Here is a 20,092-nt window from a genome sequence, read left to right on the forward strand (position 1 = left end):
TAATTTCTTTTCTTTCAAATTATGTGAAAGCAGCAGACTCACACTTCGATCTCTAGGCCTCTGCAAAGAAGAGTGTTATCCAACGGCCCCACAGACATATATTATAATTTAAATATGGATTTTTGGAGAAAAGCAACCCCCACCCCACCCCCAAGATCTATAAAGCAATTTCTGGGGGGCACTTATGGATTTAAGTTATATATGATTTACAGTTTGGCGTATACAAACAATTGTGTGAGAGGAGTGCCAGAGAATTTTTGAGAAATGTTTTTGAGAAAAAGTTTTTTTTTTTTTCTTTTCACCCTGTAATTATCAGCAGCGATCTCCTATCAGCTTCTTTAGACAGCTTATTCTATTTATATTTTTTCATATAACTTATGTCAGAACATGTAGTACAGAGCTCTGTGCTTGGCTTCTACTACCTGTGGGTATTCTGAAGAAATAGTTGGCACCACACTCACATTTACCATAAGCTGCTTGCCTGGTCCTAACCCTGAGTGTAACCCAGTCTTCACTCTAAAATTAAATGGTTTACTTTGAGGGGAACTTGTCTTTTGGACTCAAAATGAAGTCAGTTTCCCACAGTGTGACTGTGTAAACAGATTTATGTCCCCTTCTTCTGTAATCATAGATAACAAACCACAGATTTTCAATAAACCCCATCAAACAAGTTGGTGCATTTCGAACAAAAAAAAAAAACAGTAAGCTGAAAAGTCTATCCTAATGTGTCTTTTGGATTTAATCTATGTAGAATATAACAAACCACAGCAAAATGTTTTTCAATAAAAGTCACACACTGGCTGGTCACTCTGATCTATCCATATTAAAGAGTGATCCATGTGTAGAGATTGTGTGTCCACTGTAGGGTCTTCATAAAAAATCATGTCATTCATTCATTTCTGTGTTTTGGGCAGCCACATAGTAAACTCTCCATTTTGCCATGGCTCTCATGTCAACGTTGTGACCTACTGGGTGTTTAATCCCACTTGTGTTATGAGTTTTTTCCTCCTCTCTCTCTGTTCTTTCAGTTCTCTCTCTCTTCTACATGTCCTGCCTGTTTTTGTTTCTCAGTCACCTCCCCCATGTCTCTTTGCCTCACCTATTTTCCCATAATATACTAATGAGCCACTGACTGAATATCTTCCCTGCCAGGCTCTAACCCCTGTGAACTCAGCTGTTTGGCCTTTGGTCATAACTTTTACTACAACTTTGGCCGTGTGCTCGATGGCACAGCCTGTGACAAGGAGTCAGGAGCGGTGTGTGTCAACGGACGCTGTCTGGTGAGTGGTAACAATTCTGCATGTGTGTCAGTGTTTTCTATGCTTACCAAATTCACTTATTCACTTATTTTAAAGCAGACCAGTTATGCTTTTTCTTATTTTCTGTCATTCATAATTTGCAATGGCAGATGGTCATGTTGAACAAGGATTCAGGTATGAAAGTCAGTAATCTCAGGGAGCCAAGAGTTCAAGCTCTAGGCTGCTCTAAACATTCTGTTTCAGATAGTTTTTTCTACTCTTTTTGTTTATAATTGGAACACATATTAAGACATATGTATTTATAAAATATATTTAATTTAACTTCTACAGTACTACTGATTTTATATATGAATGCTTTGTGCCACATTGGGAGTTACAGGTGACTTTTTTTGTCTAAAACCCACTTCTTGTTCCTTTATTTCCAAGTAAATATATCAGGAGAGTCTATTGTGTCTATTTAAGCACTGGAAGTGCTCCAGTGCTCCAACTCCTCCAAGCTTTCAGAATGCCGATATCAAAATAAAACTAGATTGAGTCTCTCTCTCTTATTTCTTCAGTTCCACTCTGTTGAGGTATAAGTGATGTTGACCACTCTGACTGGAGCTCTCTGGAGACGTGAACTCCATGCTGTGCGTTTGGCCCAGAATGCTCTCATCAGTGTAGACTGCAGCCTTCAGTTAGCATTACAGCTCTGCTGAGCACGCTGTCCACAGTCCCACATCTAGCCTGTCCCCTTCTCACCTCTCCTACCCTCACACAGATGGGGATTGGTTGGAAATTAACATGTATGCCATGGATCGAGCAGCTCATGCACTACAGTGACATGCATACATAATACTCAGTAGACACATCTGCTACAAGGGACTGTCAAAGCTATTTTTACACAGCTGACAAAGGATTAATTTGTGTCTGTGTTTATGTCTTTGTGTGTGTGTGTGTGTGTGTGTGTGTGTGTGTGTGTGTGTGTGTGTGTGTGTGTGTGTGTGTGTGTGTGTGTGTGTGTGTTTGTACAAATAAGAGGCCTGAAACAGGAAGCAGATGCAGCTGGTGGATTCCTGCAAGTAACAAATTGAGATCAGGCAGCTGAACACATGGCTGGTTTGGACACAGGGCTATGTGTGTGTGCTGTGTAACTATAGGTACTCCTTCACAGCTAAAATTGCAGTGTTTTATTTTAGGAGCCCTCCAAAATTAGCTAATTTTTTCTCAGTTAAAGCAGTTATTTAATTCTACATAGGTGTTAAATAGCCACTTTTAGCTGCTCCCTTGCCACCGCAGCAGTGCCACATGTTTGATTTGGCTGAGTTTTACACCAGACACCCTTCCTGGCACAACCCCAAAGGGGATTGAAGCAGCAAACCTTTTGCTTGCCAGGAAAACATGTTAACCACAATACCATTGGTCACTGGTATTATTATTCTATAAAATTTTAAATACCGTATTTTTCAGACTATAAGGCCCACTTAAAATCCTTAAATTTTCTCAAAAATCAGCAATGCACCTTATAATCCAATGTGCCTTATGTATGAATTCTTGTTTTGCTTACTGACTTTGAAACAATTTTATGTGGTACACTGCGCTCAAAAATATGTCAAAATGTTTTAGTACAACTTTGGTAAGGGACGCTTAATAAATATCGACATTTTACAGAGCGTACAAAGCGTGCCACAGGGGGGAGGGGGGTAACACCCAGCATACGCTTTTGTAATAGTCGATGGCCATGGTCTGCAGTGATATGGCAGATCAGTTCAAAGGCCTCACTGAATTCTGTAAAATAGGCCATCATCAATTCACAAAGTGACTCTACTGACGATATTAGACAGGAACAAGCTGTGAGTGCGGGATTGACTTGCTTTTGCAGCCAGCCTCTAGTGACTACTCAAGACATCACACCTTCTGGTACTTCGTTAGTTTTGTTTTTCAGTCGTGGAGTTTACTGAAATAAAATTTATTACTACTAAATATCACAGTTATTCAATTATTCATTCAAAACATGTCGTAGTGGCATTATTTGTAGATATTTCAGTCCAATCAAAAGCGGTGGAAAAACCGTCCCACGTTACAATACCTTTGGATGACATAAATGATTAAATTACTGAACATGATGGTTCATTTTCTGTTAAATGACTAACTAATCAGTCAACTAAGAGTTTCAGTCTGAGACTATAGAACAGCTGCTCAGCAACAACTTAAACTGATCAATTTTTATCGATCCTCTTGCATGCTTAAATGTCACAGCATCCATTTCCTCTTGTGTGCACACAGGCACTTTGAGTATTTTAAGGGGCTTAGGGGTCTTGATTATAGGTTCCCTAGTTTGTTGCTCTCTAGCCTGGGAACCTCCTCTTTGATTGGCTTGCGCTGCAGAATGGGGGCCCAGAGAAGAAAGCAGCCACTGTAGTCTTTCTAGAAACAAGATTCTCCACACACAATAAAACATCCAGCTTGTCTTCAGTGCTCTTTACTTTGGCATTTACAGAGACAACTCTCCAACCCGCTCTGCCCTCTTGAGGGCCTGAGGTGCTGTTTTTCTACAAAGTAAATGTTTGTTAGAGGGAGGAAATGACAGAGAGAAGCAAATACGAGAGAGAGAGAGAGAGAGAGAGAGAGAGAGAGAGAGAAAGAGAGAGAGAGAGAGAGAGAGAAGTGAGCTGAGGCCCAGCAGTACTTGGAGGTGAAAAGTCGAAAAGAAAGGTTAAAAGCTCCACAGCAGAAATTATGTGTAGCATACTGTTAGGAAAAACAAGCAGAGACATTAAACCAAACCAAACTATCATTCTCAAAGCATTTGTGTATGTGTATTTGTTTATGTGTATTACAGAAGCCTGGCTGTGACTTCATCTTTGGCTCAAAGCAGCAGGTGGATGCTTGCATGGTGTGTGGCGGACACAACACCACCTGCCTGCACCACAAGAGTGTGTACCAGAGCAACAGTCTGGAGGCAGGTAGGATACACACACATGCATGCATGCACACACACACACACACACACACACACGCGCGCGCGCGCGCACCTGCACCACAAGAGTGTGTACCAGAGCAACAGTCTGGAGGCAGGTAGAATACACACATGCATGCACATATGCAAAAACACACACACGCGCACACCTGCACACAGAAACACACACACACGCACACGCACGTGCACACAAACAAGGAATGAATTGTCAACACAGCATGGGGATAATTCCAGCCCCCCTCTGTGTTGTGTTATTAGTCATGTAAGCTTAGTCAATTGTTCATTGATAAAGTGAACATTAACCATGGTAACAGTTTTGCCAAATAAAAGCCGTTGGCTGCCTTCCAGGAGGAATCAAACTAACAACAGTTACAAAATTACAGTTGTTTCAGGAAGGAGGAGGAAGAACACAAATTTCTTCAGGCCATTCTGGCTCAATGCCACCACAACATTTCCTACCTTCATTGGGACTTGTACATGAGAGGATAATGTGGGATCTGACTGCATCCTGGGAAGAAGTCTTCAGAAGCTTGTCTGCCTACATGCCCTAACTGAAAGGAAGAATAAAAGGCTACAAAAATACTGAGGAATGACAGGGTTCAGTATTGTCACCAGTCCAATGAACAAGCTGTTTTTGACTCAGTAACACAGACTGTTGCACTACCTGGTCAGCTAGCATGGTCCGGCATACTGTTTAGCAGTATTATACTGCATTGTTTACCCTCTTAAAGGGAGGCAGTTGTGAATTGTTGTGCCATATAATTAGAAGTATGCGAAGTGTGAGTAAGAAGGGTTTGTACTGTAGTTGAAGAATCTGGTATGCACAGTGCTCTATGAAGCAAAAAGCTATACATTAATAACTGTAAAGAAGTAAAGTAAGTGTGCTATCTGGCACCGACATGGTATTAAATAAACAAGTATACTGCCAAACACTAAGATTTGAGAAATGCATGCCCTGTACTGCTTTATTATAATATGACATCGTGGATAAATAAAAATGTATTGCAGTATGTACCTGTCAGACAGATTACACATGTAGACAGTCTAAAAGAAGGACGTAGCTACGGCGATGTCATCCATCAGTTTCTGAAATCCCATTTTGAAGCCTCAGTTAACTCACATGGTGACAGTTTTCACTGCCACCTCTTAATGTGAAAGGAACTCTTAATACTTCAGCATACCAAGGCATTCATCATGACCTGAAATAAGTAAACAAGCCCATAAATTCACCAGGACGGTGTTTGCAGAGGTCAAGTAAGACAGCCATTTTTTCCACAGACTTGTATTCGACCAAAAGTCTTTTTCCAACATTAGCTCCCATGTTATGTAACATGCATAACATATATGTTATGTATGTTACAGACATACATAACATATATGTATAAAGTATAATATGGGATAGGCAACCCTGAACAGGACAAGCGGAAGAGGATGGATGGATGGATGGATGGATGGATGGATGGATGGATGGATGGATGGATGGATGGATGGATGTTAGCAGTAAAGTAAAAAGAATTGAAACTGAACTAGGTTTGAGAAAGTTGGGACAAAAATGACATTAAAATTCTGCATCGCTTCTACTGATCATTAAAATCTGAGAATTAAAACATCATTACACACATGTCTGCACTACGAGGAAGCGCCTAACACCTTTGCCGTTTTGCTTGGCCTGGGACTTGGCTCTGTAACAGAGGCTTCCTCACACAGTGCTGTGTGTAGGCAGAGCAGAGGTGATAGCTGAAGTATTGGCCGCAATGGCTCAGACAGAGCACGAGGAATACTGCTGATAATGGCTGCTTTGTTTGGGTGACTCAGCAGCCTTGTAGGGTTCTTTTTGCTGCTCCTTTTCCAGCAGAGGGAGAACTGATGGAGAGCGGCAGCACAAAAAGGCTCTCTCCAAGGGCAAACTACTGATGGCCTCCAGCTCATCGCTGCATGCCTGTTCACAACACTCTTCATAAAGCCCTGCAGATAAACCCTGAAGACAGTTTCTCTCTGAAACTAGTAAACCAGAACAACCAAAGTTAAACACTCTTTATACTCCGTGATGAATGGACTTCATTCTGTGGATGCTTTTTACTTGAACAGCAGGGGAACCCTTGAGCCATCCCTGCCTCTTTCTAGTTTTAGCTTGGTGACATATCAGTCTATAATGAATGGTTGTCTTTTCTTTTTCTTTGTGCTTAATCATAGTTTAATATTACTAACATCACTGATCCTGTTTATCTTATAATGACACGTTAAGCCAGCTCCTTTCCAAAGCGTAATTATCTGCTTAATAATCCAGGTTTTCTGTGAGTCTCTGATTACCTAGCACTTACTGACTGCTTCTAAGGTGTTCAGTGAACTATCCAAAGATGAATCCTGAGTATGAGGTGATTAGTATCTGAAGGCTTCTAGATTGACTCAACATATCAAACCATGAAACATAATAATAGTACAGTAAAATATTTAGAGATGTAAAACTTTTATTTCAGTGTGTTTATAGCTTCTAAAAGAACATTCAATAATGCATAGAAGATTATAAACCTCTTAGTATCCACCAGGTTACCATTTAGGGTTACAGGTAGGATAACATCCACTGCATTTTATGACATTCCCACTGATTTGGCATACCTAAATGGGAAAAAGCTACCAAAAAGAACTTTAAGCTCAAAGTGCATATATAAGACTTTCAAAAAAGTTCAAACTTTGTGAGCGTTTGTTTAGCATGGGACTAAAAGACAACCAAACCCTGGCCATAATCCTAAATGGGCTGCCACAGACCTGAGCAGGTCTGTGTGCTTACATCTATAGCATAGATTTTTTTTACAGAAATGTAACACTTAATGGTCTACAAAGCACTTTGTGACTTTATCTAGCTTCTAGAAATCATTTTGAATTCGAGGAACTTGAGGTTCAGTCCATTGCATAAGGACGCCTCTGCAGGGACTTCAAATCACCAACTCTGCTATTAGAGACCAGGCTAGCCCACTCATCTACTTGAGCAGTGACCATACCATGAAGTCATCTTGCAAAGTTGTTTACTCTTAAGCTCTACAAACAGATTTCTGAATAAGGGTATGCATCATCTCTTAGCAGTAAAGAAGTGGACACTTTACGGTCTTCATTTGTATTGATTGTTTTGACCAATCACGTTTGAGCAGGCTTTGTTTGACGGTATCCAATTTTGTAGCCAAATTATATGTCTGTGTAGATTCTCAGTTATCCAGGTCATAGTAGTCTCTGGAGCTTGAAAAAGGCGACTGGACTTCTTTTTGTTTCTTGAAGACGTTTCACCTCTCATCCGAAAGGCTTCTTCAGTTCTCAACCAAATGGTGGAGAGACCCAGGTATTTAAACCCCTGTGGGCGTAGTCCCCTGGAGGTGGTTATGACCCTCTATTGATCATGTGCTTGAACACATGTGCCCAGGTGTGAAGGGGGCGTGGGTCATATTTAATCAGTGGTTTCAGTTGAAACCAACTTAGGACTCCGCTCCATTGTTTCCTGTGGCCTATTGAGGTCACTGGAACAAAGGTGTGAATGGGGGTTGAGACGTCTGGGAAGGGAGCTCAGGACAGCACTGTAAGCGGGGGAAAGTTGGTGACGTACTCCACCTCCTCTGTTCAATGATGGTTGTTCACAGTGGACATAGATGGCTTCTTTCACTCCTCTTTCAAACCATCTGTTTTCCCTGTCCAAAATGTGGACATTGGCATCCTCAAAAGAGTGCCCTTTTTCCTTCAGATGCAGATGTACTGCTGAATCTTGTCCTGTCGAAGTGGCTCTTCTATGTTGTGCCATTCGTTTGTGAAGAGGCTGTTTGGTTTCACCAATGTAGAGGTCCGAGCACTCTTCACTGCACTGAACAGCATACACTACATCGCTGATCTTGTGTTTGGCGGGTTTGTCCTTGGGATGAACCAGTTTTTGTCTTAGGGTGTGACTTGGTTTGAAGTATACTGAGATGTCATGCTTGGAGAAAATTCTTCTGAGTTTCTCTGACAAGCCTGACACATATGGGATGACAATGTTGTTCCTCTTGTCCTTCCCATTCTCTGTAGTTTGTGTTTGGCCTTCATTCCTGTGCATCTTAGCTGATTTGATGAAGGCCCAGTTGGGGTAACCGCATGTTTTGAGGGCGTCACATTAACTCAGTGGATAAATACATACGTTTTACCAGGGAGGACACCAGAGATAACAAGTTACCATTCCTGGACTGTGCGGTGCTTATCGAGGAAGATGGAAGCCTCAACATTGAAGTTTACCGGAAGCCCACACACACAGACCAGTATCTCCTCTTTGACTCCCACCACCCTCTGGAACACAAACTTGGGGTGATCAGGACCCTACAACACCGTGCGGAAAGTGTTCCCTCTAAGGCAGAAGGGAAGCATAAGGAACACACACACATTAAGAAAGCCCTCAAAACATGCGGTTACCCCAACTGGGCCTTCATCAAATCAGCTAAGATGCACAGGAATGAAGGCCAAACACAAACTACAGAGAATAGGAAGGACAAGAGGAACAACATTGTCATCCCATATGTGTCAGGCTTGTCAGAGAAACTCAGAAGAATTTTCTCCAAGCATGACATCTCAGTATACTTCAAACCAAGTCACACCCTAAGACAAAAACTGGTTCATCCCAAGGACAAACCCGCCAAACACAAGATCAGCGATGTAGTGTATGCTGTTCAGTGCAGTGAAGAGTGCTCGGACCTCTACATTGGTGAAACCAAACAGCCTCTTCACAAACGAATGGCACAACATAGAAGAGCCACTTCGACAGGACAAGATTCAGCAGTACATCTGCATCTGAAGGAAAAAGGGCACTCTTTTGAGGATGCCAATGTCCACATTTTGGACAGGGAAAACAGATGGTTTGAAAGAGGAGTGAAAGAAGCCATCTATGTCCACTGTGAACAACCATCATTGAACAGAGGAGGTGGATTACGTCACCAACTTTCCCCCGCTTACAGTGCTGTCCTGAGCTCCCTTCCCAGACGTCTCAACCCCCATTCACACCTTTGTTCCAGTGACCTCAATAGGCCACAGGAAACAATGGAGCGGAGTCCTAAGTTGGTTTCAACTGAAACCACTGATTAAATATGACCCACGCCCCCTTCACACCTGGGCACATGTGTTCAAGCACATGATCAATAGAGGGTCATAACCACCTCCAGGGGACTACGCCCACAGGGGTTTAAATACCTGGGTCTCTCCACCATTTGGTTGAGAACTGAAGAAGCCTTTCGGATGAGAGGTGAAACGTCTTCAAGAAACAAAAAGAAGTCCAGTCGCCTTTTTCAAGCTCCAGAGACTAGCCAAATTATACTTAAGTCATTGTAGAGCTATCAGAAAACACAGTGATGTCCAGTATAATTTATGAAATACAAGTATTAATCTTTCAAAGTGGCAGTCTGGCAATCTAGTGTTGCAGCATAGATTTTGCTTTTAATATAACAACTCAAACAAGTAACTGAATGATTGATTTCTGCCCAGGGATCTGTCTCATGGTTGGTCTGGTTATAGTCTGTCACTTGTAAGATAACTATAACATGAAGTCAGTGGAGGGCGCTGACAATTTTCTTTTCCTGGCCTCTTTTTACTTTGTATAAGAGCTGTTTTTGGTGTTGCAGTTCTGTCCCTGATTGGGAAAAAAACTGACTTTTCTTGAGAATTTAAGATTAAAACTAAGCTTCTAACTTACTGTCTCTGCCAGGTGGGCCTTTTGGATACAATGAAGTGGCCATGATACCTGCTGGAGCAACATACATCCGAGTCACAGATAACAGCAGGAATTATCTTGGTAAGATTTTGTTCACAGACTCTCTCCCTCCCTCCCTCCCTCCCCCCTTCTCTCTTCCCTTCTCTTTCTCTTTCTCTCTCTCTGTCTCTTTCTCTCTTTTACACACACAGGGCACCATGGAAGTCACTTTGCATCACTGGTTTCATAGCTGCAATGTAAAACAGTTTTATTATTCAGTTCTAGACATGCTGTTGCTTCCTCTCCCCAGAGACAGTGGGCTTGGCAGTCCTATCTGGTTTCTGGACCCTCTGAGTGTTTCCCGAGCAACATAATAACCAAGGGCATCTATTCTCATCATGGTTTATGAGACCAAAATAAAACAGGCCCCGAAACAGAGCACACTGTTGTCTTGAGAGAGGCCCTCGTAAAGGCTTTATTTGACCACTGGGGCAAGACAGGTGAAAGTACTTGTTTCCATCTCATGTCATGGAAAATCTCTCATTTCCAGAAGACACTGCTGCCATATATAGTCAGCTGTTTCTGGCATCTTGCCTTTACCTCAACTTGACCCACTGATAAGGAGACTTAATTGTTACCTTTGTTGTCAGGAGAAATACTCAGTAATACCAATCTTTCCCTCCATTCTCATCACCGTTCTTCCCTTGCGCAGCCCTGCAGAATGGACGTTCCCAGTTTGTGATTAATGGAAACTGGAAGATCAGTGTTCCAGGCGAGTACAACGTAGCTGGGACTAAGCTGGTTTATCGGCGCTCAGCAGATACCTGGGAGAGCTTCGAGGTGCCAGGACCGACCCAGGAAGACCTTCACCTAATGGTAAGAATACCTGAAGATGCTGAAACAGGACAGTTTCATTCTGAATCCAGGAAGTTTGCAACATCCCTGGTTTTTGCCTTCATTGTAAACGCATCTCAAAGTTGAACTACTCGCATTACACCTTATGTAGAGACCAGGGACATGTCATTGAAGGAAGTCTGCTTTATCACAGCCATTTATTTCCCTTCACTGTGCAATATACTGTAGCAATGGCGAAAGTCTGCTAACCATTAAGCATTTCACAAAGTAAGTAAAACACCAGGTTTTAATAAATAATTGACTGTTTTCATTCAGTGCCTGTGCAGGTATTTGGCAAACAGACTTGGATCAGCTACCAAACAGCTGCTAGCCATCCAGGAGCTGTAAGAACACGAGTCTGCTGTTGTAACTTTTGTAAAACAGTGGTGGCTGTAACCAAATAGTACTTGTTTGCTTCACAGTGAGCATGAATGCAATAGCAAACCTTTATAAAATGCAGGAAAAGCATGTCATGCACATCTAATTGCCTGTCTTGCCATGTGGTTCTCTAAGGTTGTTGCCCTGAGCCTTTTGATACCAAGTGATGGACACCAGAAGCAGCCCTGCAAAAAAAAAAAAAAAAAAAAAAAAAAAAAGTAAAAGGATAATATATTACAAGTTCATTCTCAACCTTGGAAAGAGTTTACAGAAAGAGCATAAGGGCTACTATTTTGGACTACAACCCCAAATGTGGAAAGGTTGGCTCACTGTGTAACAAGAACAGAATGCAGGGATTTGCAAATCTCATAAAATCACATTTTATTCACATTAGAACACGGAGAACACACCAAATGTTTAAACTGAGAAAATGTACGACTTTAAGAAAAAATATTTTGAATTCAATGGAAGCAGCACGTCTCATAGAAGTTGGGACATGGGCAACGAAAGGCTGGAAAAGTAAACAATACTAAAAAATAAACAGCTCGAGGAACATTTTGCAACAAATTAGGTTAATTGGCATAAAGTCAGTAACATGACTGGGTATTAAAAAGAACATCTCAGAGAGGCAGAGTTTAGTAAAGATGGGCAGAGGTTCATCGATCTCCAAAAAAAAAAACTCTAACAGATGGAAATAAAAAATCTTTGACCGTAGTGGTCCCGACTGAACTGTGTTTGTTAGTGTTGCCATGCCCCTTCACTGTACAACCGCCACCAAAAATGATTTCTAAGATGTTTCCATGCTGTTCTTGTGTGCAGGTTCTGGCAACAGACAGAAACCCAGGAATCGAGTACGAGTATTGGCTGCCACCAGACCAATATGCCCTCTACCACGGGAGGAGGAGCCCACTGCGACAGGCTCACCACACTGCCAGCTACCTACCCTGGAATCAGCCCACTACTTCAGCCACAACCACCACTACCACTACCAGGCCTCCACCAAACACCCCCCACCCTCACTGGTGTAAGACCTGTCTCCTCTCTTTAATCCCCATGAAGCAGATTCATAGATTAAACCATTAGTTTAAAGAGAAAAGGGCCACAGTCAAAGTCAGTAAACTCCTCATAAGTCAGCCATCTACTCATCAGGTCTCATGTTACTTAAAATTCCATTAAAGTTCAGAAGAAACTGCAAAAATACACAAGTGCTGCATTTTAAAAAAATGTCTGCCTCAGTCATTTCAGTAAGTGAAAACAGTTCTTCCTTTTACGTCCCCTTCCCCAACTGAAAGAGTGTGTTGTCATCTGGCAGCCACAACATTAAAAGCACCCACCTGATACTGAGCAGATGCTTGCATGAACAAAGTATTTCTACTGTCCATCTTTCTGTAATGATAAAAGCTAAAATGGTCTTTGTGGTTTCTTAAAAGCCTTCAAAGTCAGATGTGGATCTATTACTTGAACCAGCCTTCTTAGATTTTGTCAACTCACCAAGCCCAGTGTGTGTCTTTACACATTTCTGTCAAATCAAATGCATGCTGAATATACAGTTAGTTATAATACAAAGTAGTTATAACATTTAATTGCTGGATGAAATCCAGAAACACTGATTGTTTTGAACAGATTAAGAAACCAAAAAAGGCTCCACAAGGTTATGCACTGAAAGTAAAAATGCAGCAGACTTATTGTTTGTATAGAAAATAAAAACATCCATTAATAGCCATTTAACAGCTTTTAATTGCATCTCAGTGTTAATTTTGTAATAAAATTGTAAACATAGGAATGTGTGCAAAAATATAGAAAAATGTCCCTCAAACCTGCATTCTTTCTAATCACCAGCAGGGGACGACTCCTCTGCTTTCAAAAATAAGTTTGATTATGTAGAACTCAAAGGTGAAAAAGACCCCTCAGGTCCCTCGCTCTATTGACTCAGCAATTACTTTCCCAAAGTGTTTATGGTCTCCAGTCATCATATAAGATGATGCTCATTTTCTATACTATAGTCCCCATCACTGTGGCCTGGTTTCTCAGTCAGATCTACCACTCATTTTGTTTCAAAACAACTACTGAGCTTGAGGCTTCAAGCTGCACATTTTTGAGTAACTTAATGAACATTTAACAAATTACTTTGGACATATTCATGCATCTCCAGTCAGCAGTGTGAGATGAAGCTGACTGAGAAATATTATTTCCAGCTACTTTTAACATGGACACTAGGTGAGTGACTCCTTTCAGATAGAAATATAAAGCCAAGGTTGGCCCATGTGAGTGTATTTTATTATCTGACAAAGGAAGTTGTCAAAACAGCTGCAGCAAACCTAAAGGCTCGCAAATACCACCCTGAGAAAAGTTAATCACTTTTAATAATTAAAAGTTATTGAGCTAATCTGGCTCAATAATTGAAAAACACTTATAGTGGATGAAGGGTGGAAAACAGTCCATCTTCAGGTCACATTTGATTTAAAATTGTTTATCTGCAGTCTAGCCTGGTTGCTGCTGCTAAGGCATGCAGCTGGTCTATCGCTCACGATAAGCCTGCAGTACACATGTGATGTAAATACTCACATTCACATGGGAATCTGTACAGAGCCTGAGGAGTTGTGCCTTCTGTCGGACCCCATCCAGCAGGGCAGTAAATCTAAGTGGCCTCTCTGGAAACATTTTCCAGCAGGTGGATTTCTGCCAAAAGCAGAGCTTGTATTGTTGGCAGAAAGAGTGTGCTGAGTGTTTATTAGATAATAAGGTGAACCTTTAGCTCATTATTTTGTTTTCATCTTGGCTCAACACAAACTAGGGCCGAATTTATGTTATATGTAATATTTTATCTTTCACATGACCAAATTTAGTTTTGGGAATATAACGTGAAGTCATACTATTGCGACACCTCATGGATTTTGAGAGCGCTCTGTAGTTTCACTAATATTAAAGCAATATATCCAAATAAATCTTTCTCTGTTACATAGTGAAATAAAGTGTCACCTCATTTTCTTCAGGCTTTACAGTTTATTTCTGGAAGAATCTAATCTGATAGCCTGTAATGTCAATGCACGACTTCAGGAGTCCTACAAAAGCAGCTCTGTCCACCACTTGATGATTTGCCAAAATAAAACGAACAGCAGCAAAAAACAAACAGTTAAACCACATCAAAACATAAAATTGTTGGCAGCATGTTTTCACAGCCTGTCCTGCAATGGAAATGAAGTTCCAGTGGATGACTTTCTCTTTGGGGCTTTCCAGCACATGGCTACTACTTTTTTTTCATCAGTACTGGACAGAGTGTGACAGAAACGGCCAACTCTATTAAAGCTGAAAACAGCAAGTAATAAGTTATAATAAGAATATAATAAGTTAAAGAAAAAAATATAGTTTGACCATAGACTGTAAATAAAAGATGGAAATAGCCACTGTGACGTCACCTATCGGTTTTGAACTTTTGAAGCCTTAGTGCTATTTCTATGTTAGTTTTTTTGGAGCCATGGGTGCAATGCACAAACGGCTGCATGACCTCAGACACCTGTCCCCCCTGTTTGTTTCTGTGTTTGTATTTCTCTTGGATGGGTGCTCTGGAACGCAAATTTCGTTATATGTTTACATATAATGACAATAAAGTCTTCTTGAATCTTGAATGCACAGACAAACATGAGCAATCATAAGACCTCCAGGGATTTCAAAAATCATGCTGACAATACTGTTTGTTTTGTCTGTGCTAGTTTTACAGCCAGTGAAGCCACCCCACCAATCTCCTCACCACAGTCGCCGCCAGCATCCTCACCAGCCCATCCTGCCTCGCCTGGAGCGAGAGGAGAACCATAGAAATCTCCTCCCTCAGCCCTCACCTGGAAGTATGTTTAAACATTTTCCCATCACATCACCCAACAAGCTAAAACTTGTTCTTTAAAAAAAGTTCATGCACCCTATCCATCATAAATTACTATCAAGGAGGCCCCAAATATTTGACAAGGCCAAACATAAGCTAGAGTCATAAAAAACTATCTTCAAGCACACCCCGCAGTCTTACACTGCCTTGATACCAGCCTACATTTCAACAGGTTTGAGAATTGATTATTGCATGCTAGCGGAAACTGGGCTAATTTCATTCTGAAGAAAATCATTGCAGGCAAAATCTGTAGGCTGAAACTGCTAGACCTTGTTCATGGATCCAGTTTTGGGCCCAGCAGTTTTTAACTTTGGCACCAGTCATTGGAACTGGCCCTGGATCTGGCATCGGCACCACATTCCAGAAAAAGAATGAGTTCATTATGACAAATTCTCAGAGTTACTGAGAACAGTCTACTAGGTGTAAGTCCCTTAAAAAAGGGAAATATGTGATTAAATATGGTCATCTCGACCAATTATTTGATTTTTTTTTTGTGTGTGTGTGTGTGTAATGGTCTTTGTATATTAATTGGAATAAATATAAATTTTTGAAACATCCTCACTTTACTTTGAGTGTCCCAAACTTTTGCACAGTACCACCTGGAGACTGGAAGTACCTTCAGTAGCTTGTACTGCAGTGTGGATCTCATCTAAACTTGTCCCAGTATGACCATTTTTGCTGCCACCTTTCTCCAGATGGCAGAAACATCACTTAAAGGCTAATTAATGTCCATTTTTTTCATGTAACTCCTAATAGGAAAGCTAGCAAGCATATTTCCTAACATGGAGATATTTTTTTATAAGATATATTTTATTTATGTTTGCACTTGAGACCTGATTTCTGATCAGTGTATTCTTTAGGGCACTGCAGAAAATGCCAGCGAGTTAAAGGTCGAAGGGAACGCCAGAGACAGTACTGCCAGAAGGACTTTGGTAAGATTCAACATTATAACTTTGCTGTTTTTAGGGGTTTGTTACCACATGCAGACTTACTAATATGTCAGTTTCCTTTTAGTTTTCCGGGCCAGAGTTCTTGGGAAGCTCTACAGAGGTGAGGAGACTCGTTATGATGTCCAGATCATCCACACCTACCGGAACCGATTCCGCCTGGAGCACCGGGAGTTCCTGTGGGTCCCTAATGTGTGCGACTGCCCTAACCTAGATATAGGGAAACAGTATATCTTCATGGTGCGACGTCACATTAACTATGAGCACACATTAAACCGCATTCTGCTCGAAGAGGAGAGCTATGTGGTGCCATACAGACCCAGAGAGGATGAACTGCTGAGGCCGCTTGAAAGGCTCTGCAGCAACAGAGGACCCAAACAGCCAGCAGAACTGAGGGGATGAGTGTTATCACACACTGTGCAGTGAGACTGTGCATATTAGAGGATGAAGGTCATACTGAAACTTCATTCATTCACAATATTTATGGATCTTTAAACCACCATCAGATTCCTTGTATGTTTGGATTAATTCCAGGAACAATTTAAGTCACATTAAAAACCTGGAAAGACTCCACAATTATTTAAAAACCCGACCAGCTTACTGTACCATTTAGAGCACTTTAGGTGATGCTTGTGCCACCTTTAAAAACATACCAAAGAGAAGAACATTGACTGAAGTGGCCATTTTGTTTTGGCTGTTTTCCACAGCTATCATATATTTTTATATTGTATTTGTGTTTGTGTTTGCCTAAAAGAAAAATCCACCTGGAAAAGCAACTACTTTTAATTCTACTGAAAATAATTTTCTCTTTTTCTTTCGCATACTTCTAAAGATAAGTTTAAACACATCAAGGATAAAGTATTGATATGTGTTTCTCAGTCCATCCGGCTGTGTTGCAGTCACAGACAGGATAAAGCACGGATGTAGCTTCCAAGACGGAAAAATGAAGCCAATGCGGAAATGCCTAAAAACTTGCATTTTGTCTGAAGGCCACCAGATGGTGATGGCTGTGGCTCCAAAAAGACTTCTGATCCTGTAGAACTCTATGGGAAAATGGCACACTGACCTCTGTAAACACCTCCTTGGTGAGTTTATGGGCTCAGCCACTCATTTTGGGTCATACTGAATAAAAAAATTGAATCTGTTTTATAAACATGGGTTATACCATGTTTATAAAATAGGAAATTATTTGTGGTATGAAACCTCCAGCTCACGGGCTAACAAGTTGCCAATCACAAGTTTTGCAGCCATATCTATTGCCATCTGATGGCCTTCAGGTAGAATAGAGGTTTAAGGCACTTCTGCATTTTCCTGAGGTTCATTGCACCATTGAGGCAGTAATTTATATTAGAGATGATCAAGGTTATTAGCAAGAACAATCTCTGAAATGGGTTTTAAAAATAGAGCTGTCAATAAATATTCTAAATTCAACTATAAGATCAAATAAAAAGTGAAAATTAACATTTCATTGTTAAAAAGGGGACAGAATGCAAAGCTGGGTTCCAATATTTAAGTTTTCAGGCTCAAATGCTGGGGGGTTAATGGGCGCTATGTCACCTGTAATACTGTGTGGCAAGGTCAGTACAGCTGTGTGGAGTAGGTGCTGCTCTCCTGCTTTAGATTTCAAATACACTGCTGCTTATTTGAAGAGAGAGTGGAGAATGATTTAGACTACCATAATTAACCATAATTAGTGAATATGAGTATTAGTATTAGAATATCAGCTGAACAACTGAAGGTAAATTATTTCAGAGCATTTGTCTGTTTTTCTTTTTGAAATAAGTTATTGGGATTTCAGGAGCAGGAGCACACCTTATACATTCCCCTTCCAGTTCCATGACTGTATATGCTGTCCTGCACATTTTTGTGCCCCCCACCACTCACGTGTACCTGGGGATCTGCCTGACCCAGGAGCTGCTGCCACTCCTCACTGATGCCCTCCCAAACTGTAGTCTATCAATCTAATTGAGGATGTGGTTCCTGCTAGTTCATTTATTTTTTTAAATCCTCTTTCATTCCTGTAGCTCTTTCAGCCTATATTTTGATGTGATTAAAGCTCCGTGCATGGAGGAAAGGATAATTGTTTGATGGACAGAGTTCATTAGGGCGTTGAATGTCCATTCTTTACAACTTATCATAATTAGTTTCTGATTTTTCCAGCATGGAGGTATGTAAATATTTAAAAAGACATGTTTATGTTTAAGTCATAGACTGGCCACCTTTCCAAACTCACTGTGCAACTCCTTCTCAGACAATAGACCAGAATATAATGCAGATAGTAACTTTACTAGTCTAACCTTATATGTTAAATTTAACTCCAACACTGATGTGTCCTTATAGCACATGCAACCTACAGCTGAGTGCAGAAAGTTCAGGTACATTTTCTGGAGGGAAAAATTTGAAACAGCAATCAACAGAATGATTTGGATTTTTCATTTATCTTTAACTTCTGATCTCTAACATACATATTGCTTCACAGTGTATTTATGTATGAAAAAATAAGCTTAAATCATAATACATTTGTAATATCTTTCATAGCATTGCTTATTTGGAGTATTCATTTTTTATAGTGTGTTAAACCAGGTCTCCTCTTTTTACAGGAACGAAATGTTGAAATATACAGTATTTTATTGTGTAGCGCTATTTAGCTACAAATATACTAAAGTATCATTTGTTTTAAGAACACTTGCAATGTGTTAAATGGGGGAGGCTGCGGCTCAGGAGGTAAAGCAGGTCATCTAATAATCTGGAGGGTTGGTGGTTCAATCCCTGGCCACTCCAGTCTGCATGCCAAAGTATCCATGGGCAAGATACCGAACCTCGAGCCACTCCCAGTGCATTCACCAGAGTGCGATTGTGTGTGAATGTTAGATAGGAAGCTGGAATGTGTGTGTAAATGGGTGAATGAGGCATGTTGTATAAAGCACTTTGAGTGCTCATGTAGATTAGAAAAATATTATATAAAAACCAGTCCATTTACCATTTAAATTCTGTGCCTTGTGTTATGGATTCAAAATATATTTGCTTTAAAACCTCATATACTGTATGTACATGTGCCAAAGAGACTATATAGTGTGCAAATAACTATGAAATAACTCTTTTTAATATAAAGTTATTCACAAAAAGCAACCACTGAAGAAAAGCTAATTTCATGTATGTTTGGAAATGACAAACCACAAAATAGTAACATTTGTAAGAAAACAGTGTATTTACAAAAAAGAGGAAAACTCTTTACATCTACAACAAAGGAAGCATTACATTAAACAGTGGACAATGTCATTTTACACATAGATTTTTTTACTAAGCCGGATTCCTGCTCATTAACTGAATGGAAGTCATCACAGACACTCGGCTCAGTTTCCCTTCACTCGAATGGGGAGTAGTGGAAGCCAGTTCTCACACTAGCATCAACAAGACCTTTTGGGGGCGTGTAGTGGGGCTATCTATACCAAACTCAGTCTTGCAGACATGATTACTTCATCTGAAGGCGTGAGACAGAAAACTTCTATCCCCTTTTTATTGTACTTTTTAAGTACTCCTGGTTTCAACTTTTGAAGTTTTTAAAAATTGCATTATAATTTACAAAAATAACATAAAATGTAAACAAGAAATAACCTTATCTGAATGATAGTACTCAATACAGAAGTGAATTATGTACAGCAAGCAATTGTAAAGTCTGCTGTGCCATTTTTAACATGTCTTCAGTTAAGCTTTGAACACCACCATACGTTTCTGCTTAGCTGCCTCTGAGTTGTTCTGGTAAACATTCTGTCAGACTGTGAAACAATGCAGACATTATATGTATATTTGACATCATAATCTTGGACACTTCCGATTTTATTTAAACACATGAACAAATCTTTCTTTGGGTTTGGGTGGGAGATGAGAATGAAGAACTGCAAGTGGGAAGCTGTGACTGGATTACAAGAAGCAATTCACTTGGTCCTGTTTGTACATCTTCTGGTTTTGTTGACACTACATGAAATAAAGCTCACATTGTTCTGTGCATCTACAGCTTAAACATTTGCATTTATTGTCATTGAGCTATTACAAATTATATATATATATATATATATATATATATATATA

General features: G+C 40.4%; 1 protein-coding gene across 1 annotated transcript in view; it reads left to right on the forward strand.

Moving 5' to 3' along the window:
* The window catches only part of adamtsl5 (ADAMTS like 5), a 45,174-nt gene extending 25,171 nt beyond the window's left edge, over positions 1 to 20,003 (forward strand). Inside the window, exons 6-13 of the mRNA XM_030720314.1 lie at positions 1,153 to 1,280; positions 4,081 to 4,204; positions 9,923 to 10,009; positions 10,620 to 10,783; positions 11,999 to 12,203; positions 14,890 to 15,021; positions 15,917 to 15,988; positions 16,071 to 20,003. Of these exons, the coding sequence (XP_030576174.1) occupies positions 1,153 to 1,280; positions 4,081 to 4,204; positions 9,923 to 10,009; positions 10,620 to 10,783; positions 11,999 to 12,203; positions 14,890 to 15,021; positions 15,917 to 15,988; positions 16,071 to 16,405 (1,247 nt within the window). The 3' untranslated portion in view covers positions 16,406 to 20,003. The remainder of the gene's footprint in view (positions 1 to 1,152; positions 1,281 to 4,080; positions 4,205 to 9,922; positions 10,010 to 10,619; positions 10,784 to 11,998; positions 12,204 to 14,889; positions 15,022 to 15,916; positions 15,989 to 16,070) is intronic.
* The last annotated feature ends 89 nt before the right edge of the window (positions 20,004 to 20,092 follow it).

Source organism: Archocentrus centrarchus, chromosome 3, assembly GCF_007364275.1.
Source record: "Archocentrus centrarchus isolate MPI-CPG fArcCen1 chromosome 3, fArcCen1, whole genome shotgun sequence".
Classification (NCBI taxonomy): domain Eukaryota; kingdom Metazoa; phylum Chordata; class Actinopteri; order Cichliformes; family Cichlidae; genus Archocentrus; species Archocentrus centrarchus.